This window comes from Mucor velutinosus (assembly GCF_035048745.1).
Source record: "Mucor velutinosus strain NIH1002 chromosome Unknown tig00000025, whole genome shotgun sequence".
Classification (NCBI taxonomy): domain Eukaryota; kingdom Fungi; phylum Mucoromycota; class Mucoromycetes; order Mucorales; family Mucoraceae; genus Mucor; species Mucor velutinosus.
Window position 1 is genome coordinate 203,413 of NW_027041922.1, and position 22,434 is coordinate 225,846.

The 22,434-nt window shown below is 42.5% G+C and overlaps 5 protein-coding genes across 5 annotated transcripts; 4 read left to right on the top strand and 1 right to left on the bottom strand.

The window, feature by feature from the left end:
- Positions 1–407: 407 nt before the first annotated feature.
- Positions 408–1,944, top strand: ATC70_000067 (Pantothenate kinase; the record flags this gene model as incomplete). Its single annotated transcript, XM_064819489.1, has 7 exons — positions 408–515; positions 574–951; positions 1,013–1,096; positions 1,149–1,209; positions 1,269–1,556; positions 1,616–1,725; positions 1,795–1,944. 7 exons carry the CDS (start codon positions 408–410, stop codon positions 1,942–1,944), a joined length of 1,179 nt encoding a protein of 392 aa, XP_064677624.1.
- A 786-nt stretch (positions 1,945–2,730) lies between these two features.
- On the top strand, positions 2,731–5,141 carry ATC70_000068 (uncharacterized protein; the record flags this gene model as incomplete). Its single annotated transcript, XM_064819490.1, has 10 exons — positions 2,731–2,840; positions 2,905–2,912; positions 2,972–3,040; positions 3,107–3,117; positions 3,171–3,399; positions 3,453–3,616; positions 3,677–3,844; positions 3,910–4,342; positions 4,399–4,698; positions 4,750–5,141. 10 exons carry the CDS (start codon positions 2,731–2,733, stop codon positions 5,139–5,141), a joined length of 1,884 nt encoding a protein of 627 aa, XP_064677625.1.
- Positions 5,142–5,391: 250 nt separating this feature from the next.
- On the top strand, positions 5,392–9,575 carry ATC70_000069 (uncharacterized protein; the record flags this gene model as incomplete). Its single annotated transcript, XM_064819491.1, has 4 exons — positions 5,392–6,254; positions 6,324–7,345; positions 7,401–7,513; positions 7,566–9,575. 4 exons carry the CDS (start codon positions 5,392–5,394, stop codon positions 9,573–9,575), a joined length of 4,008 nt encoding a protein of 1,335 aa, XP_064677626.1.
- A 775-nt stretch (positions 9,576–10,350) lies between these two features.
- Positions 10,351–11,271, bottom strand: NRG1_1 (transcriptional repressor; the record flags this gene model as incomplete). The annotated part of the gene is made up of 1 exon (XM_064819492.1): positions 10,351–11,271. The coding sequence occupies one exon, from the start codon at positions 11,269–11,271 to the stop codon at positions 10,351–10,353; it is 921 nt and encodes a 306-aa protein (XP_064677627.1).
- A 3,720-nt stretch (positions 11,272–14,991) lies between these two features.
- Positions 14,992–21,198, top strand: ATC70_000071 (VWFA domain-containing protein; the record flags this gene model as incomplete). Its single annotated transcript, XM_064819493.1, has 11 exons — positions 14,992–15,103; positions 15,166–15,272; positions 15,330–15,371; positions 15,442–15,527; positions 15,589–15,893; positions 15,947–20,013; positions 20,069–20,112; positions 20,164–20,230; positions 20,286–20,422; positions 20,480–21,037; positions 21,096–21,198. The coding sequence occupies 11 exons, from the start codon at positions 14,992–14,994 to the stop codon at positions 21,196–21,198; spliced, it is 5,628 nt and encodes a 1,875-aa protein (XP_064677628.1).
- Positions 21,199–22,434: the final 1,236 nt, after the last annotated feature.

Consider the following 22,434-nt stretch of genomic DNA (forward strand, 5'->3'; position numbering starts at 1 on the left):
CAATGTCACTCTCTTTCCCATGATTAAATGCGATTAATAAATACGGTTATTACTTTTTGCAGAAAATTTTGAGCATTGTACAGGGGTACAAAATGACATTAAGCTATGGCTCCTCTCCACATGCCATCTCCTCTTAGAAAACGAATGAAAGTAATATGACCATTGTGATGGCTTGATGAGAGAGAGAGAGAGAGAAACTAGTTATAAAACCCCACCCCAAAAATGTGATTGAATATCAGATTTTTGATCAAGCTGTAGTCATGACAAATAGAGATTGCCATCTTCTTGGGAAACCATAACAACACAGGTGTCTGACTCCGATCCAATGTGCTAATATAATGTCTACACCTGTTTTTTTCATCCTCACTCTCTTTTTCTCTCGTTTCTATCTCAAACACTCTTGATAAATGAACGTTGTAGGCGCCAGTGTTTCTGAGGCATTTTATGCTGCTCATGAAACCAGAGATATCGTATTACCAAATCAAACAGAACACGTCTCTCAAATTGCTGTGGATGTAAGCCAACTTGTCCCTCTAATTTGCACATCTATACTCATCCACAGTGTCTTTTTAGATTGGTGGATCTCTGGCCAAAGTTATTTATTTTACACTATCGGCAGACCGCAAAGGAGGCCGCCTTCATTTCAAAAAGTTTGAAACTGAGAAAGTGGATGAATGCATCGACTACATAGTAGCATTGCTCAAGGATGCCCAACATTACAATGTGCAGCATGTGTTGAAAGCGACGGGAGGAGGAGCCCATCTGTATTACGATAGACTGGCATCCAGACTGCCTGGTGTGGTGGTTCAAAAGGAGGACGAGATGGAGTGCTTGATCACCGGCCTTAGTTTCTTCATTACAGAGATACCCTATGAAGTGTTCACCTACAACGAGCTGGATGCTGATCCTATTCGATTTGAGGAAAAGACCAAAGATGTATACCCATATATGGTAAAATGTCTAATCTCTTGTGTACCTGTGTTGGTTTGTGTTAACCCTGAATTGATATTAGCTTGTAAATATTGGCTCAGGTGTCAGTATTCTCAAGGTGGATGGTCCTGGACCGAAAGATTTCACTCGTATTAGTGGAACCTCGGTAAGCGGTGGATCTGCGTAAAAAGCGCTCACATACTCATATTCTTATTTAGCTGGGCGGTGGTACACTGTGGGGTTTATTGTCCATGCTGACAGATGCTTCGTCTTTTGATGGTAAGCTGTAAAACGAGTCGAATGCCATGCGAGGAATCTCATGAGACATATGTATACAGACATGTTGGAAATCTCAAAGACGGGCGACAATAAAAACGTGGATTTGCTAGTTGGAGATATATACGGTTCAGATTACAGTAAATTAGGGTTAAAGTCTTCACGGATAGCCTCGAGTTTTGGCAAAGTATTCAAAAAGGGCGCACGCCAAAACAAGGACAATTTTGCATCTGGAGACATTGCCAAAAGCTTATTGTTCATGGTCAGTAACAACATTGGCCAAATTGCTTATTTAAACGCACAGCAACATGGTATCAAGAGGATTTACTTTGGTGGATGTTTTATTCGAGGTACAGCATGGAGAGTAGTACAGAGTGATGGCAGTGTATTGACTATAGTTTGGCGGTAGGCCACCCGATCACCATGAATTCTCTGTCGTATGCCATCAAATTCTGGTCAAATGGAGACATGAAAGCACTGTTTCTCCGTCATGAGGGACATTTAGGGGCGACGGGAGCAGTAAGTTCAAACTTTTTTGGGGGAAAAAGATTGTGTGGTATAACTGACATTGAACCTTGTATCATGTAGTTTTTAAAACATCAACCTGTTCGTAAAGCAAGACACTCATTTTCGTGTTCAGAGAACTACAAGCCCGATGTAAGCAACAACACTGTGCTTGACGTTTTAGAGAATTCAGACAACTTGGAGCTTCGTTCAGCAGAAGGCCATGCATTGTAAAAATAATAATAATTTATACATATATACATCTTTCATTTGATATTCATCGCAATAAAAAATACCTGCTTAATCAAACAGTGAGTTTCCTTCAGCAATCAAAATGATCAAAAGCATAAGCAAGGCGTACTGGCATTCGCAAAATGATCAAGGAGCTGTGCAAGGCTACCATTCCAATGTGGAGCTACTCCATAACCAACGGTCAAACGGGTCATATCATATATAAAACGTATTTTCATTGCTAGAAACACCTGAAACATCCTAATAAACATGGATCACTCCATTCAAAGCACTGTGATGCAAAAATCAGTTTGGCTTGCAATGAAAACATACATTGTACTTACGGTTGCTCTAAGTCTTCTGCTTTCTCGATGCATGCATTTCTATAGGCAATCAACGCCTGACGATAGTCAAAGCTAACAGTTTTGGTAAAAGCCATACCATCGCATAGAGAATTAAAAAAAAAAAAAAAAAAAAAAAAAAGAAACTACAGCTACCAAGCTTTCATGTATCACTATTCATTAAAACAAAGTACTTTCAACATGAACCAACCGATTCGACATAGCATCTTGAATGTTGAAAGAAGCTACAAGGGCCCGTTGCCTTTAGTGCATGTCAAGTAGCAGCGCAAGCAAGTGGGAACATGTGCAAGTGGAGGTATGGCTTCTAAACAGAGGTGTTGCAGTGTGACACAGCTTTTTTCATTCAATGCCTCATTGAATTTAAGGGAACTGTATTCCAAATTGACGAGATAATCCACCCTTTCTTTCTTCAGGTGGCAACTCAATCATGACACAATATCTTATAGCTGTATGGGACTATGTCGCAGAGGGTGAATTTGAGCTTTCATTCAAGCAAGGCGATAGAATCAAACTATTAGAAAAGCATAACGATGACTGGTATGATGCATATATATATAGCATGGTTGTCATCTGCAAACTAACTCCTGCTAAAACTGTACAGGTGGGAAGGTAACTCACTATTGCAGAACCGTTTCCATGTCTTGACAGCATACTAAATGCACCATCAGGCGAGCTGAATGAAGAGATTGGCTTCTTTCCTGCCAACAGAATACGCTTGGAAACACCTCAAGATTCAGGTGGTGTATCTGATAAAAACACGAGTCTCGATAGACCTGTCTGCTAACAATGTATTTATCTACTAGTCCAACAAAGTGTAAAGGAGCATCATGGATACACAGCATTGCCAGGCACTGATGATTTCTGTAGGAACACAATGTAGATGACGGTATAGCACCAACACCACCGACAGCAGCAGCAGCAGCAGCAGCAGAGGATGGTCAAGATGCGGCTAATGCTGCTCCTCCACGATTGCCAGCAAGACGAAATCCATCCATACGATCTACTACAGCACCTGCACTAGCAAATGACACATCATCTGTGTCTGTACCTACAAAAACAGAATCACCTTTGCCTATAGGATGGGAACACGCATATGGTAAGCCAAAGGGAAGATGGCTCTTTTTATTCTTCGTACTCATGGCCCTGTAGACCAAGATGGCACCATTTACTATTTCAACGAGTCGACAGGTGAATCTCGGTGGGAAAAACCAGGAGAATCAGAAAGAGACCAACCTCCTCCACCATTGCCACAACGAGATGATAGTGCCGATACTTTGATTCAAGGCCTGAATCCAAACGAACTGCAAAAGCTGGTATAGATACTCGTACAGAGAGAGAAAGAAGCTATTTCGGTGCTTAACGGTTTGATACAGGAATTCGACAAGCTGCAAACGGACTGGATCCGACACAAGGGCTACATACAGATGAAGATGATTTCAGAAAAGGAAGATGGAGGCAAACTGAGCTCATGGAAGGTGTATTATGCAGTTTTATCCAATGGATTTTTGCTGCTATACAAAGAAGGCCATGCTAAAAGCAAGGTAAGTCGGTAGTGCAAGCATCGTTAGCAACCACTAACAGAAAAAAAAAAAAAAAAAAAAAAAAGAAATCCTCTCGATCGCATGTCCCTGTAGGCAGTTTTGATTTAGAGTCCTGCAAAATAGACCCTGCTGGAAAGCAAGATACCAAGCGCAAACATGTGTTTATTATTTCGACACCCAAAAAAGTCAAGCTCTACATTCAGACCACAAGCGACAAAGAGTTCTCATCGTGGCTCGATGCTATTATGAGAGAGTTGATTGCTCGTAAGGAAGGCCAGAACGAGGAGACAGAGATTATGAGGCTGCTGAAATCACTCACATTTGATGAAACGCAAATGAAGGTCAATCGTAAAATGACGCAGCAGGAACATGTGGATGACAGGAAGAGCAGAGGACACTGGTTTTCATCCAAGCCAGACGGTCGATCCAGCAGCACTAGTAGCAGTGTCAAGACGATTGAGCCAAAATACGTCTATGGCCAAGCACAACCTGGTGGAGGTATTGGCAGTTGTATGAGTGATGTTTCTATTGATACTAATCATATTTTTGCGTAGAAAATGATGTTTTTGGCGGGTATTTGCGAATGGAGGACAATGGAGACATACCTCGTATTGTCTCACTTTGTGTCAGGGAGGTTGAAGCCAGAGGATTGCAGTCAGTGGGGATTTATAGATTATCAGGCCCAGCATCCACCATACAGAAATACAGAACGGCCTTCAACAGGGGAGAACGCGTGTCCTTGAAAGAGGAGCACGACATCAATGCCGTTACTGGGTTGCTCAAGCTGTATTTCCGTGAACTTCGCAACCCACTCATGACACATGAATACTATGATTGGTTTATAGAAGCAGCGAGTAAGTTGAAAATAAGACATGATGCCATCATCTACTGATCGTGTATGGCAGAAATATCAGATTACGAAGAACGCATGTATCAGATCAAATCTATCATCCACAGTCTACCCAAGCCCAACTACATTGTGCTAGAATATTTGATGCGTCATCTCAATCTAGTCGCTTCCTACTCTGCAATCAACAAGATGGAGCCATCCAATTTAGCGCTAATTTTCTCGGTGGGCTTACTGAGATCTGCACAGGAAGATTTGAGCAGCATCATGATGTCAGATCTTCACAGCAAGATCATCGAGGCTGTGATTCAGCAGGTGGAATGGTTCTTTGAGGAGGAGGAGGAGGAGGAAGAAGAAGAAGAAGAAGATGAAGGAGATCAAGTGCAAGTATCAGACCAAGCCCTGATACAAGATCAGATACATGCTCATACAAGAACCGAAAGATCATAAAAATAAAGACATGTGTCAAATCCATCAAAAAACTTGTGGTGTGTATCACCCAACGGCAGTCCATCTGGCTTTTTTCTTAAAGAAGCAAGCTTTTCCGTGAATTCATTGATTGTATAAAAAACCCCTTCTCCTTGCTTTCTCCCTCTTTTTTTTTTTTTTTTTTTTTTCTCTCTCGTGTGCTTTTTTTCTTTCTTTCTTTATCCACTCGTTTCAACCATATTCACTACAGCACAATAAGCAACAAAGGGTCATGGTGTGGAAACGATGGAGCCTTTATTTCATTGTCACAGCGGTCATGGCAGAGAGTGCATTACCAGAAATTCAGCTCGATTCAGTGGGAGGACAGTTGGTATTTGCAGGCGATTTTGCTGGCCTCTCACCTTACCGGCTACCAAGCCAGTTTGAATCACTGGATGCAACTTCACTGATCCTATCCGACAGCATAGACGATATAAACGTATTTCAATCATTCGCCACTATAAATGGATCAATTGAAACTTATTGTCAATTAGCTGATAATGAATTCATATTGGCTGGCAACTTTATTAGCATCAATGAAACCACTTACAACTACATTGCTCGCTTCAACAGCCAATCTCGCCAACTCTCCTTGCTAGACCAAGGCTTGGATGGTGCTGTCAAGTCGATTTACTGTACATCAGATGCCATTTACGTCGGTGGTGATTTCATGGCGCCTGTCCATGCCAACATGTCGCAGTATACAGGTCATGCTGCAGTGTATGCCAACAACCAATGGTCGCCATTGCCCTGGAAAGGCTTCAACGGCCCTGTAAATTCTATCATTCAACACGCACAGCAAAACGCTATTATTTTTGGTGGTCAGTTCGATGCCACAGGTGATGGGCAGTACGCCACTCCCAACGCTTCAGCGACAACACAAATGGTCAACCTGGACTCATCCGTCACCATCTCCAGTGGCAATGGTGCCAGCGGTTCTGATCCCAAGAGTGTGATTTGCAGTCAAGCGCCTTGGCTATTGCAAGACGGCAATCCCGGCTACTGGCAAGCTCAATTTGTGTTTCCTATCCAACCGTCGAAATTCAGACTATCCAACTTGCATTCAGCCGATGGAAAGAACACTCAAACATTCAAGCAAGTAGCAAGCGAGTTGTCTACTGAGGAAAAAAAAAAAAAAAAAAAAAACTAACATGTCTATAATAGCATTATTTCTCTTGGCTCCAATCAGTACTTTAATCTGTCGTATCAAGACCCTATTACTAACCAGATGTTGACCTGCTCAGAAGCATGTCCGCTGTCCAACAACTCCAATATACCCTACCAAGACTTTACTGTGGTCAACTCAATATCAACAAGCGGCATCAGAATCAACATTGACGCCTGGTATGGCTCTGCTGGTGGTCTAGGTGGAGTCAGCATTTATCGATCCGACGCTACACTGCAGCCCAATGTCGTTACCAACAGCTCTATCACGTCCTCTTCTTGTTCAGCAGCAGCAGCAGCAGCAGCTCAGGACCCAGCAACATCCTTTTCTTCAGTGTCAACTACTGGCACTTGGACGTCAAGGTACTCGTGGGGCATTTACCAAACATTCTTGGTGTCTGTGATCCCTGCTAGCGAGTTGCACACAGCAGACGTCTCTGCCACCTACAAACCTTTTATACCTGTGCAAAGTGTGTACGACATTTATGCGACAACCCCTGGCTGTGTAGGCACATCAACGTGTGATCAGCGTGTATTGATGCAACTGACGATTGAATTAACACCCGGCAATACCACCACAGTTGCATTAGACCAGAATATCATCTCTGATCAGCGCACACTGATTTATAGGGGGCCTGTATCTGCATCAACCGGCACATTCCAGCCTTCCATTGTCATGAAGGTGGATCCAGCTGCCACCACATCGTCCTCTTCCAATGTCACCATCATAGGCACGTCCATCGAGTTTGCCAGAAACGCCACAGGTATCAATTTGTCCAGCGTATTAAGCTACTATCCTAGTAACAACACATGGAGTGCTTTAGCACAGCAACTACCTGCAGGGTCAATCGTTCATTCGTTAGCATCTGTAGACTCGTCACTCTACATTGGAGGCCAGTTTACTCAAAATACAACATTTAGCAACGTTGTAGCGTATGATTTTGGCTCAACTGCGCTTAAGCCCTTGGCACAAGGTGGTGTCAATGGTGCTGTTTATGGCTTATTGTTGGCAGAAGATGCACGTACGTTGATCTTTGATAAGGATGCTAGGGGTTATTCATTTTTTTTTCTATTTAGGCTTATTTCTAGCGGGTGCTTTCAATAATACAGCAACCCCTCAAACCAACAGCACGTTGAACCATGTTGCTATCTATGACATACCATCCAGCAGCTGGTCTGGCATGAATCAGGTAAGTTGTGCACCATGCGGATGTAAATGTTTACCAACATGTTGTCAAACAGGGTGTCAATGGTCAAGTCAACTCACTGTATGCCACCAAAGACAAGCACGTTCATCTGTCTGGGCCATTCAACGCAACCGCAACTGGCTCAAGGCTCTATAACAATGCAGAATGGGACCCATCAGCTCAATCTTGGGTAACTCGTTCGTCGTACATCCTCGGTTCAATAACAAATCAAGTCCAATTATCAGACACTGCAACACTCTACCTTGGTTCGGTTCAAAACGCTCAATCCTATCGTGTTAGCAACGTGGCTTCTTTGGCTAGCAATGGTATGACTTCGCCCATCACTGACATTGACCCCAATGCAATTGTATACACTGGTGCCTTTTGGAAATCATCGCCTATACTGGCAGGCTCGTTCAAGCTCGGCAACACAGCGTTTCCTCTTGTCATTTACCGCGACAATACATGGCAAGGGCTTTTACCGCAAGTACAAGGCAACATCACTACACTCTCTGTCGTTCAAAACAGCCTACTTGTGGGCGGCCGCTTCAACGGTATAACAGAAGACAATGTTCAAGTGGCCAGCATTGCCTATTACGACCTTGAAAACAAACGAACGCTAGCCATCACGGGTCTATTTGACAACAAACAACAGCCAGGCACTGTACATGTGGTTCGCCCTCAGGGTGATGGAAAATCAGTCTATGTAGGCGGTGATTTCTCGTTTGCTGGCATGCTAAACTGTGATGGTCTTTGTGTCCTTTCGCTAGAGACAAGACAGTGGACACAGCCCAATCAAGGCATCTCAGGCATCGTTAATGATATGTATATTGATGATACCACCCGATTACTGACTGTGGCTGGCAACTTGATTGTGAATCAGAACACACCAACACCACTCGCCAGCATAGACACATCCTCCAATACAGCCACTTGGACTGCAGCACCGGCAAATGAGCAATACACCTCGCCGACAGCTTTGCTATACGATAGTGACGATCAGTTTCTGCTCACTGGCAGCAAAAATAACGCTACTTGGGTTGCAAAGTGGGATGGACACAGCTTTTCATCCTTGGATACGACACTGGGCGCTTCCTCTGTCGTTCATCAGTTGCTATGGATACCTATCGCTCCAGATTCCGCTGCTTCTATTTCTCGTTACCCGTCTGATTCAGACACCATGCTAATGGCTGTGGGTCACCTTGTATTGCCCAACTTGAAATCGAGTTGTAGCGCTGCCTTATTCGATGGCAGTAAGTGGCACCCCTATCTCCTCTCTGCAGCAAGCACTGGGTCACCGGGTCGCATTCATGGAATGTTTACCGCCACAGCCTGCTGCAACGCCTCCTACAAGACTCGTCGTTATCTCTCTGTACCTGCTGTCATTCTGATCTCTATTGCCATCTCACTTGGTATCTTGTTCTTACTAATTGCATGTGCGTTTGCCTACATGTTCTTAAAGCGTCGCCATCATCCACCAAAGTACTATGCAGATCCCATGAAGGAATGGAGACCCAAGTACAGACCCGCGAGTTTGCTTGCCATGTTGGATGCTGCCAACTTGAATGGTAAGGATACTGCTGTAGCGACTGGCGCTGGTGGTGCTGCATTAGCTGGTGCCGACGCTATTGCTACAGGAAATGACAAGCAAGCAGATACCAAGACAACTGGGTATTCAACAGCTTTGGATGATGCTCATGGACCCACGCATCGTGGCCAGACTAGTATGGACATGTCAGAAGCAGCTGCGGCAACCGCACGATACAGAAACTCGAGTGGATTTTCCATGGGCTTGGGTTTACCTTTTAGTGTATTGATGGCGAATGCTCTTAGAAGCAACGATACATCGTCTGAAGCTACTGAAGATGCGCCCAAAGTGTATTATGCTAAATACCCATTTGATGCCAAGGAGTTTGGTGAACTGGCATTTGACGCTCAAACACCCATCGTCGTGACAGATACCAGTGATAATGTGTGGTGGATGGGTTACAAGGATGACGGCTCTGGCAACCCTGTCTCTGGCTTGTTTCCAAGTAATTATGTAACAAAAGCAAAACCTTTTTAAAACCTATATTCCCACTTCTTTTCTCTTTTGTATAAATATAACTACGCTTGTTTCTGATATCTATTGAAAAAAAGAAATGGTCGGATCAAACTGTTAGAAGACTTGAAATTATCATCTCCGCTCAGGGGTAACTTTAGAAGGTGGAATCGGGAGCAGTAGTAAGATCAAAGTATACAGAAGCATCTTTGTTTGTACTGTTATGTCTATATTGGTTGCCATATTGCAAGGGAGGCACTATTCTATTTATGCAGCTAAAATATACAAACATTTCATTAAAGAGCATATATATATAGTTTCAGTACTACGGCAAACATCAAGCTTGATGGCTGCATTCACATTACACAAATCAAGGGACCTTTTTGTTTTTCGAATTTATAATTTATTCTATAATGATATAACTGTGGGTTTATTTTACTGCTACTGCTGATATACTGTGATATAAACATATTTATATACAATTGTATATATATATTAAGGAAGGGAATTTTTTTCTTGTAGATAAAATATAAAGTGTCGCATAGGAAAGAAAAAAAAAAGGGAGAGGGGGGATAATTTAACAAAAGAAAAAAGTTACACAGAAGAAAGAAAAATAAGGGGTGTTTAATTTACAAGTTTGTTGCTGTTGTTGTTGTTGTTGTTTTATATAGATGAGTAAAGTTACAAGAGGATGAATTGCATAAGAGAAAGGAGGGTTGATGAGTATATGAGATGAAGAACGGCATGTTGAATGTGGCAAGAGAAAAAGTAGAGGATTCATAATGTAAGATCAAGTCATTTATCCAAATGTGCTGACAATGTTTGCTAAATGCAAGAGGCTTGAAAGTGATTTTTGTGAATTAGGAGCCCATTCATGATGTTCAAGCTGTTTATCAGACGACTGTTGAGGTTGCTGAATTTGAGTGTGGTGATAACGATTGTAGTGAGGTGAATGCGATTGATAATGATGATGGTGATGTACAGGCTCAGCATGATACTGCCTGAGTGGAGGTGGCAATGAGTGAGCATGGTCGTAATAGTACATCATGGAAGGAGGAGAGGCAGAGCACGAAGAAACAGAGGAAGATGAGCAGGTAGATGAGGTGGAAAGAGCACGGCGAGGCCTATTCACAACTTTATGCTGCTGCTGCTGCTGCTGCTGCTGCTGCTGGTTCATTAAGGTTGATATAGTGGCTGGAGGGTAAGGTAAGCTAGGCATAGTAACAGATCGTCGTGGTCTTGTCATCAGGGGTTGAAACGACATGTGGTCCTCGCCTCCATGGAGAGAGTGGCAATAGAGTTGAGGCGATTCCTTCTTCTTTTCTTGTTGCTGTTGTTGTTGTTGATGTTGACGCAAATGTTGACGACGCAATTTTTGCGACAGATGAGTGCGATAATGCTGCATCATATTGTCTTGACGAGAGAATCGACTGGGGCAGCCAGGATGAAGACAATGAAAGTTCTTTTCACCAGTGTGGATGCGATTGTGTCTGGCAAGATGGCCGCTGGTGGTGAAACTCTTGTTGCATCCAAGTTCGACGCAATGATACTTTCTTTTCGGTTGAACAGGCAATGTCATGGAAGTTGTTAATTTGGTCACTTTGAAAGATGTCTCCTCTGATCTACCATGGCTAGCAGAAATAGCAGCATTGGATGGTGAGTCGTTTAAAAGACTGAATGTTTTGCCAGAGGCATTCTTAATTGATAAAGCGGAATCCATGTTGTGAGATGAATGAGAAATAACAAGCAAGAAAGAAAAGAAGAAGAAGGTTGAAATGGTGAGCAAGTCTCTATTTATATTTCTCAAATGTGGTGGCTGCTTGGACGTGAGCTTATCATGTATGTTTTTTTACGCACTGTTTAAAAACAACGTGGGCCTGAATTCCTTTTTGAATTGTGATGCACAAGTAAAAAGTTGTTCGCCCTGCATTACAAAAGTGGAAATAAGCGAAAAAAAAACGTGCTTGTTTATGTCCAGTGTGAATTGAGTGGTAGCAGATCTCCTTAAATTATTTATATATCACACCATTCCCCTTTTCATACTAACGAGAGACAGCGAGAGAGAGAGAGAGAGAGAGAGAGAGAGAGGGAGAGCTCCCTTTTATGTTGCACTGTTAAACTAATTATATTCTCTGATCTGCCAAGACACCATGTAATTACTAGAATTTATGAAAGCAGCAAAGAACGAAATATTTCACTTGGCAAAATGAATTTAATGATACCGAGATAATCCATCATGGTATCTTGCCACTGGCTGTAACCATGCAAGCTATCATTGGTCAATGCTGTTAGGAGATGTCTATTTTTATAGCATTTCATGTAGTATTTATATACACCATGTATGATTTGAATACTGCCCATTGTATAAGTAACGTCGTTTAAACCATTTAACAGAATGATATTCGCTCCATGACAGCATAATGCAGATATTGAACACAAATGATATTTCTAAATTTGAGAGGTCAAAGCGCCGGCGCTTATTACCATTGTCGACTTGACCAATTGGAATACTTGTTCTAATTTGACATGTACAGTATCTACATGCCATGAACACAACAACAAAAGAAAGGAATGGGTCCCCAGCAGTGAATCAAGGGCTTTAATATTTAGTAAATTAAAGGGATCTACAAATCTAATAAAATAAACATGATCTCTTTACTTGACAATCTCTACGCTCTACTACATGGATTTTCTCGTTTTGCTTGATGAGAAAAATATAAACGAATGATTTATGCTTTCTATATTAGTACATATTCCCTGGTGGCTATTTGTTATTGTTACCATGTTCTGTATAAATATAGAGTTTTTGCTGGTTGTTACCCTTAAAATATGCACTGAGAATACTTGATTCTCCTTGACAAAACTGTAAAATGCCACGTTTTCAACATTTTAATCTGGTTTGTTGGCAATCTTTGCGTCTCCTGTACCAGTGTATACAGAGTGAACAGGGACCCCTCAGTGTAATGGGGTCGATAGGCGAGGTTCTTGATAAGACAACACAACAACAAACGCACAAACATGTAAATATAGGAGTAATGCATAAAACAAAAATCTCGTAAACCCGCGATTACATGATTACCGATGTTTGGCACATTGGGCCGAATGACTATTGTGCTACCAAGTTAATTGGCGATGATCTTGAATGTTTTATGGTTCCTCTCTCCTTGGAGAGACTGATGTTGAAGATTGTGATTGAAAAACCAACTAGGAAAGACATTTGCAAGCGACATTATCAACTCCAAAGATAGACTTGCTACAGCGTATTTCTGGTTTGCCGAGCTTTTTGGCACAGTTTTTATTGACTTTTTTTTTTTTTTTTTTTTTTCAGGGTGATATCATTCGCATCATGATAGCCCACTTCTCTCTATGATAGATCATTGTATTTATAAATACACAAAACTGCAGCATTTCCTTGATCTTCTGCATCAAGTCATCACGCGATACTGCATATAATGCATGCATCGGTATGGATTTGTTCTTAAAATTTAAGATTTTATTCCATGTTTAGGTTTTGAAAAGGCGTAAAATGACACAAATATGATACTTTTAGTCTGTTGCCATGATTTTATTTGATTGTACAATCCTTTCGCTCAGATGCAGATGACACTTTGAATCTTAACACTACCACATAGCATGAGATGCAAGTCAAATCAGAGGACAAGGCGCATCTTACAGGCTGCCAGTGCGAAAAACAGCTCATTGCTTGCCTTTTGCTGAAAAGTCTCATGGTATTGCTGATTTAGTTAGGCCATTGTAGATTGTAGTCTATTGTGGTGGGTGGGCTCAGGAGGTAATTGAATGACTGAGATAACACGAATTAATAGCGCATATGCAAAAGTAGAATATAGGTGAATATCACTTTATTGATGTAATAGAACAGGAACGTTCTCAAATCACCTTTGGGGCTTTCATTTTCACCATGTCTGGTTGAATAACCTAAAGCGGTATTGATGCTTTCTAACAAATGTAATGCTTCATTGAGTTGACAGGACTATTTTGTTGCGCAATGGAATTCATCCTATACTAGAAAGACAAATGGTATATACTGTAATGTGTGAAACTGCTGTTAAATCAGGCAAAATCTGAAAGCAACTTGATTACCGTAGATGACTTGGTTATTTTCAGTCATGCTTATCAATATACAATGTCTCATTGCGTTTTCTTGCCTGAACAATCAAAGAGCTTCGTGATAGACTTTAAACATCCTGGCGCAATGCTGTAAATCTCATAGAATATTCTACTAAAATATGCTTTTCTGCCTTTTGGTATTACCTAGGAAGCGTATTATTGTAAATCTGACTTTTTCATGATGCCTCGCATTTACAGCAATAACAACAATCTTTATAAGGGCAGGCAACATAGCTACAACAGGTTTTCTTTAACAAAACATATACAAAACCACAGCAAATCCTGGGTGTATTTGTACAGTAATTGCTCGTGTTAGACGCTGTTTTAGACTGCCAGAATAGCTCCAAACAATTGCTTTCATCAAGAACTTGCTTTCTGACACTTTTTGGGCCCCTCCCAAAAAAAAAAACGGCCAAAAATCACCTTCAAACCATGAGGGGTACCTTATGGTTTTTGTCAAAAATCAAACAGTCGCGTTTTTTACCATAAAAATGAAGACTTTCACTTTGGCATATACCAATTCAAAATGTTTCTCTTGATCCAAAGCATCTCCTGAAAATGCTTTTGAGAGACCTCGAGAAGCAAAATCTCGACATTTTGGCCAAAAACCTAATTTCGTGTTTTCTAATATTGCTCAATAAGTTTGTTCAAAACATCTCTTGCATTCTACATCATCAAGTGCGCCTTGAAAAGTGTTCCAAAAAAGTATAAGAGCGTATTGAATGATTATCACAATTTATATAGTCGAATCTGACAAAGTAGATCAATTGAGTCGAGATTAATTACACCGAGATGTCAAATGCCGCAAAATACGCTAAAAGCTTTATGGCTTCACTTGCAACAGAGAAAATGACTCGTAAATGAAGCTTTGGGCTTACATCAATGGGAATAACTCATAGGTCTTGATGGTTTAAAGCATCTTATACTGGGAATGTCAACGTAATGTAGAATCAGCCTGTATCCAATTAAAGTTTTTTTTTTTTTTTTTTCAACAATGCTGGTGCAAACGAGATGGTATCAAATTCCTCATAGAAAAGACATTACTAATAAAGATGAAGCAGAGTGTCAGTCTACGCTTTATGGATATTACAACTCGAAAGAGACATTGGTTATAGCAGATCCAGGGCACCAATGATCCAATAGCATGACAAATGTTTTTTTCCATGAACGGCCTTTCAAAGCTTAATGCGCATTTGCCTGTGATTTTCCAGAATTGAGGATGACTAAAAGCAAATGTTATAAATATTTAATTGTAACCCCTTTTTTCCATTTCCCCACACTTTTTATCTTTTATTGTTTTTTTTGATAGATAATGGCTACAAGTAATAAGCAAGCAAAGAGGCGTTTGAAACAGCTTGGAGCCACATTAAACCCATCCAAAGCGGGCTGGTCAGACTCTGAAGACGAGGATCTTATTCATGAAGGTATGAGGCGCACACAATAGCAATGGTGATATATATTCATGCGTACATTCATCATGAATTAGTCGGCATCAAGTCCGTGCGTATTGGCGATGTAGTGATGCAAGTGCACCCTGCACAGAATCCCGAATTGGTCCCAGAGATCCAAGGTCCATTCTACGAAGGTGCTCAAGTAAGTCTACATTACCCATAAGCATAACAGTGACTCTTTAACGTTCTGTTCTAATAGGATATACTCAGACACCTGAGATGGATCATGCAGAAAGACAAGGTAATCCAGCAAATCAATAAATGAGAGAGAGAGAAAGAGAGAGAGCAGACGTTAAATCAACTGAATTTAGTTGGGTCAAGATATTTTTTTACTAGGTCCTCCTGGGCCATTGCGTCGCAACCTCATTATGAAATACGCAGAAATGACTCAGCGAGAGTAAGTAGACAACAATACTTGCAGCAGGAATGGGGTTATTCACATATGTTGCCTTATATAGAATTGAATATGTAGCACTGTCAAAGGATGTGACAGATGCAGACCTAAAGCAGCGAAGAGAACTCCAAAACAGCACCTCCTTCTACGTAGATCAAGCAGCTGTCAGAGCAGCTATTCATGGCAGAATCCTGGTGTTGGATGGCATTGAAAAGGCAGAACGCAATGTATTGCCCATTCTAAACAATCTGCTAGAAAACCGTGAAATGTCTCTGGATGATGGCCGATTTTTGACGACCAAGGAGGTCAAGGACACTGCAGATACCAAGTTTGAAAAGGTGAGCCCCAGATTCCTGGTGTTTGCTCTAGGTAGGTTTTGTAAGGCCATCAAGCAAGCAATTGTTGCTCACATACTCATTAAGGTTTGCCTGTACCACCCTATGTCGGATACCCTCTGGATCCTCCGCTTCGCTCCCGATTCCAGAGCAGAGACGTCAAATCACCTGAATTCAAGTCGCAAGTGGATCAGATGCTTAGTTTGATAAAAAACAAGCAGATTTCCAGAGATTTGATTGAACGATTGATTTCCATCAGCATGGTTCTAGGTGTCCAAAATGAAAAGAACAGCAACCGCGAGATTGAAGTGCCTGAATTCCCCATGACGATTGAAAGTTTGGCTCCTCTGTTGTCCTTAGTGCCCAATATCCACCCCCGCTTCTTGGTCGATATTTTGTATCCCTACGCGCTACTTCCCACCTGTGATTTGGAGCAGCTGAGTGTGATTGAAGCTGCATTCAGACGATTTGGCGTGAAATCAGCTGTCGTAGAAGCACACATGGAGGCCCGTCAAACAGCGTCTGGCTACTCAATTGCCAACATTGACCCTATCCAAACCGGCGACAACATTACCGTGGATGGTTATCACTACACACACAAAGCCATCGCCTCGTTTGCTTCGGATCAGTATGGTGCTATTGGATTGCCCATTCAATGTGGTCCTTCGCCCTTCAGCCCCGCCGAATACTTTATCGAAACGCCTTATCACCGTGAAATATTCTCTGCCATGGTTTTGTTGCATGCTGGTGGTAAAGACATTTGTCTGGTAGGCACCCACAAGGGTGTTGGCAAGTCTGCTCTGGTGCGCCACTTTGCTCGCAATCTGGGCTACACCATCGATTATATTCCTCTGTACCGAGACATGTCTTCTCGTGATTTACTGCAGCGTAGATCTACCACAGCCAAGGGTGATACTGTATGGGAGAACTCACTGCTCGTAGAAGCTGCCATTCACGGTCATCTCGCCGTGTTGGATGGCATTGAAGCCTTGTCTTATGGTACTTTGAACACACTGCAACGTCTGTGCTCTGACCGTGAGACTCAATTACCGGATGGCACTCGTTTGATCAGCGGTCATCGCTATGCCAAATTGATGCGCAAGCAATCGCCCGAAGTATTGGAAGCCAAGCGTTTGATCCCTATTCACCCCTCCTTCCGTATCATGGCATTAGCTCGTGCTGGTACTAGTGGCCAGACCGACACCAAGGCTGGGTCTTGGCTCACAGCAGAGATATTGTCCATGTTCCATTTCATTGTGGTTGATTCACTCCCATCGCATGAAGAACAAGAAGTACTTACTGCCTTGTCACCTGGTGTGGATGAAGACAAGCTGAGACAATTGCTCACATTTGCTAGAAGACTCCGTAGAGACAAGGATGACACCATTCGCATGTTGTCCAGTGCATTATCTACCCGCCAATTGATTCGTATCTGCCGTCGTTTGGCCTATTTTGAAAATGAGAGTCTGTATATTGCTATTCACAAGGCTGCTCTGTCTCGCTTTATGCCTGCTGTTGCCCGTGAGGCCTTGTCTGCATTGATGATCGCCAATGGTATTTACCCACCCAAGGAAAACCCCACTGCACCGGAACTAGTGATTGAAGTCTTGCCCTCACGAGAGTCGCCTGAACAGATTCGCATTGGCAATGTCACTGAATCCGTGTTCAAGGGCGGTGATCCCATGCTGATTCCCAACGTTGTTTTTCACGAAAATCCTGCTCACACCGAGATTTTGAGAGAGATGCTCAAGGACTACCAATTGGGCGATCATCTGCTTTTGATTGGTAACCAAGGTGTTGGTAAGAACAAGCTGGCTGATTACTTTTTGCAGCTGCTACAATTGCCCCGTGAATACATCCAACTGCATCGCGACAGTACTGTGCAGAGTTTGACAACGACACCTGCCATTGCCGATGGTGTATTGACCTATGAAGATTCTGCTCTCGTCAAGGCAGTGCGTGATGGTACCATCTTGGTGGTCGATGAGGCGGATAAAGCACCCACCTATGTCACAGCTGTGCTCAAGAGTTTGGTTGAGGATGGTCAAATGGTACTGGGTGATGGTCGTCGTATTATCTCCAAGGAGTCTGATATTCAGGACAGCCAAAACTACATTATGGTGCATCCCAACTTCCGCATACTTGTGCTGGCTAATCGTCCTGGCTATCCCTTTTTGGGCAACGATTTCTACCGCGAGATTGGCGATGTCTTTAGTTGCCATGCTGTCGACAATCCAGACATGACGTCTGAAATGTTCTTGTTGCGTAAATACGGCCCCCAGGTGTCTGAGGATTTGCTGGCCAAGTTGTCTAGTGCCTTTACTGATTTGCGTAAATTGACGGATGAAGGTCTCATTTCTTATCCTTACTCTACTCGTGAATTGGTCAACATTGTGCTCCATTTGCAAAACTACCCAGAAGAAGGCATCTCCAAAATTCTGCAAAATGTGTTTGATTTTGACCAGTACGACCAAGCCTCCAAAGAGCTGGTGATTGAAATCTTTGAAAAGCATGGTATTCCCGTCGGTCTCGAGTCTGATTTCTCTATGCATTTGGGTGATGTCTTGTCCTTGAACAAGCCTCTGTTGTCTGAGCAGTGGGCTCGTGTGCCTTCTGCCACCAAGCATGTTGCTATTCGCATTGAAACAGAGTCCATTGCTGTTCGTGGTGGCTGGGACATTGATGTGGGCAAAAAGTGGAAGGATCTCGAGCGCAAGGAAGGCAGATCCACCATCTTTTCCGAGCAACTATACACGTTTGATATCCCCACGCGTGGCGAAGCGCTTGATATTGCCACTGTGGATGATGGCACCCTGTTTGTGGTTACTACCAACCCAGTGACACTCCATCGCATTGATCCCAACCACAAGCGCATCGATAGTTTGGATCTTTACGAGTACTTTCCTTTGCAACGCGCACCTCCCAGACTCCGTATCTCTGTGATTCGCGCCAAGACTGGTGCTGTCAAGTACCTTGCCTTGCACAATCCCTCCAACAACGAGCTGCTATGCTGCGATTTCAACAAGAAATCAGTCGTGTCTGTGGTGATTCGTGGTTTGGAGCCTGTCAAGTCCATCATGTGCAACAACTTGAGTGCTACTGGCACCCTGATCTTTTACCAAGAGGACCAACCCACCATTGCTGTGCTTGATTTCAACACATCGCAGCAACACACGCTTACCTTCCCTCAACGCATCAGCCAACTGCATGTTGTTGAGCCTCATTTCTGGATTGCTCGTGGTAGTCGCAATGCCAACATCTATGCCATTACACCCGACAAGGAAGGCAGCCTTCCCAATGTCATGGAATCTATTCAAGCCTTGGGCCAAAATGGCCAACCTGTGGGCGAGCTGGCTCACATTTACGAAAGAGATTTTGCTCCTGGTGCTAAATTTGCTCAAAATGCCGATCTCAACAAGTTTGCCTCTATTCTTGAAGGATGCTCTTATGCTGACTTTTATGGTGATCGAGGCGTGATTGACATTTCTTGTTACATGAAGCATCAGCAACAGAGCAGTGAAAACCAAGAAGCCAGAAAGGTCAAGGGATCCTCTTTGTATCTGCAGCAAACACAGCAACTGGCCATCATTCAACCACCCACCGATGGTCGCGCTGAGAGCACGCTGGATCTCTTGAACCCCAACACAAACCAAATATGGCGCATCAAGATGCCATTGTCTGTCATTGGCAACATGGAGGCACCTGTGCCCACTTACACACAATTCCAAGTAGAGCGATTTGCAGCTACCATGTGCGAATTGCCAAACGGTAACCTTGTCACCATGGACAATGCAGGTACAGTACGTATCTGGCAAGTCAGTTCCAACGAAATCTACAAAGCTGCCCAGACATGGAAGCAAATGGTCGGTGTGGATCAAAAGGTGCTATCTGTCATTTACGAAACGGATGAAAAGCAATTGGACGATCTCTACGATGAAGCCAAGAAGCTGGCAGGCGACCAAGGCAATAGTGATGCTCAGTGTCAAAACGATGGCCAGGGACAAGGATCTGGAGGTTCTTCTGGTGTAGGTGAGGGTGATGGTGGATCTGGATCAGGCGGTCAAGGTGGAGGCGGTGTCAATGGCTCTGGCAACAACATGAATGAAGAAGGACGCCAAGAAGCTAGTTTTGAGGACATTAATAACCTAAAACTGGTGTGTTTGCAAGACCTATAGAGTGATGTGTATGTGGCTAACTTTTAAATGATAGAAAACGGCTGGTGATGAACCTGAAGCTATCACAGAAGCTCAAAAGTAAGTTCCTGTTTGACATTTGTATTTAAATATACTCACATGGAATCACAGGGAAATGCACGATCAAGCCATGGAAAAGATGCTCAAGAAGCTCGACATGAGTCAAGCTGATTTCCAGGTAGGCTCGATTAGTTTGGTTGTGCATTATAACACTCATCATGATTACTTGACAGCAATACAATACATTCATGGAAAATATTCGTCGTGAAGTGCGCGAGCTACGTGTTATTCTAGAGAGCGTTGAAGCAAAGAAACACGAGCGAGTTTGGCTCAAGAATCAATCTTCTGGTGATTTAGACGACACAAAAATGTAAGTTGATTGACAATACAGTAAGGTGATTCTTTGTAGGCTCACATCTACATGTAGCATTGAAGGGCTCACGGGTGAAAGAGCCATCTACAAGAAGCGTGGTGAAGATGACCCTGAGCTAGGTTTGTTTCAGGACAAGCCCAAGCGCATGAATTTTGTCTTTGACTTGTCTGCCAGTATGTTCCGTTTCAACACGCATGATCGTCGTTTGGAGCGTTCAATGGAAGTGGCTCTCATGTTGATGGAATCTTTCCGTGGATTTGAGCACAAGTTTGCTTACAAAATTGTGGGTCACAGTGGTGATGGTGCCAACATTGAGTTTGTTGTGCCTGGCAAGTACCCCAAGACAGAAAAGGAAGCCTTTGAGGTGATTAGCAAGATGAAGGCTCATTCGCAATACTGTCTCAGTGGTGATAACACACTTGGTGCAGCCTCTCATTCCATGAAGGAGGTGGTCGAGGAGGAATCAGATGATTATTTTGTAGTTGTCTTGTCGGATGCTAACATTGCTCAGTACAATATCCACCCCAATGACATTGCTAGAATCCTCAAGTCGGACGATCGTGTTACTGCACAGATGATCTTCATTGGCAGTATTCAGGATCAAGCAGAGCAGTAAGTGCCGTGGTGTAAGATGTTTACCAATAGCATACTCACTCAAACATTTAATTAGGTTAAAAAAGGCATTAGGAAGCCACGCTCACATTTGTACAGAAAACAAGGAGCTCCCCAAGATTATCAAATCATTGTTTTTGTCATCTATGGTCAAGGGTTAATACTGTAGATTCAGTCGTATAAAGAATGTAATATTAATTGATAGAATGGTGTAATAAATCAGACGTCCATGTCCAGTTTCCACCTTTTTCTTGCCGCATTGATTGCGTCCATCTATTGATTGTTGGCTATGTATTTGTTTGAATGATTGAGTATACTGTTTATGATCATTGGAAGTTTAATCATTGATACACACCTTCCACAAAACACAGTTCCGTCATTTATGATTGAATAGAATGAACATGTACCAAACTCTCATTCGACCTCTACTTTCCTTTTCTCACTTTCGAGCATGCGTCAGCCAGATATTATGTTTGATATCTGCATGGCATGGTTAATAGCTTTGACATGTAGGCTTTGACTGACAGTCTCCCACATCTGGAACATGATGACCGAAAGACTGGAAAACCTTGGCATGGATAAAAATACGAGATACAGCTATAAATCACACCATCTGTTTCATCAGCTACTTTTACGCAATGAATTTAATGTATTTGAGCACTATATCAGCCAGCACAAGTAACTGTAAACGAGGATATCCTAATTCAGAGCAAATATTACAATGGTCATTATGGTTATCGCAAGTGATCGTATCCTTAGTTATCAATCTCAACGGCAACAGCGGCTCTTTTGGATATAACGTTACCAGTGGAAGGAAAATTTCTCCAAGAAATTTGTCAAATCTGTCGTTTTATCGAAGTAGCTGAGGCAATACGCGGAGGAATACATGAAAACACACAGGAGAATGAAGTAGATTGCATACTTTGATGATGGACGCATAGCTGCCAAATTTACCATACACAAACGCTGCAAGTTCAAGACACATGCTCAACGACCAAGAGTTTAGACAATAGTGGCAACTTTATATCTTTGGATAGCTATATACCCATCTTTCCTTATCCAGCCGTGATAACAGTAGTACATTTTATTCTTTTTTCCAATACTATTAGATAGTATCAGGAATACTGTCATCACTCTTCATTAATTACATAAAATCCTGAATTTATAGTGTTTTCCAATAGATATTTGTCAAGCCCGAATAGGGTTGCTGATAATAATTCAGGTACCTGCGTTATCATCTACAGTACTGTATAAACAGGCACAAAAGAAATAAGATCAAGTAATTAAGTTTAGCTACTATAGTACTTTTCAATTCGAAATTTCCTTCCTATACACATTCAAAGGCATCAGTTGGCTTCATATCACGATGGGAATGGCATCTGTGTTGCCCCCCCCCA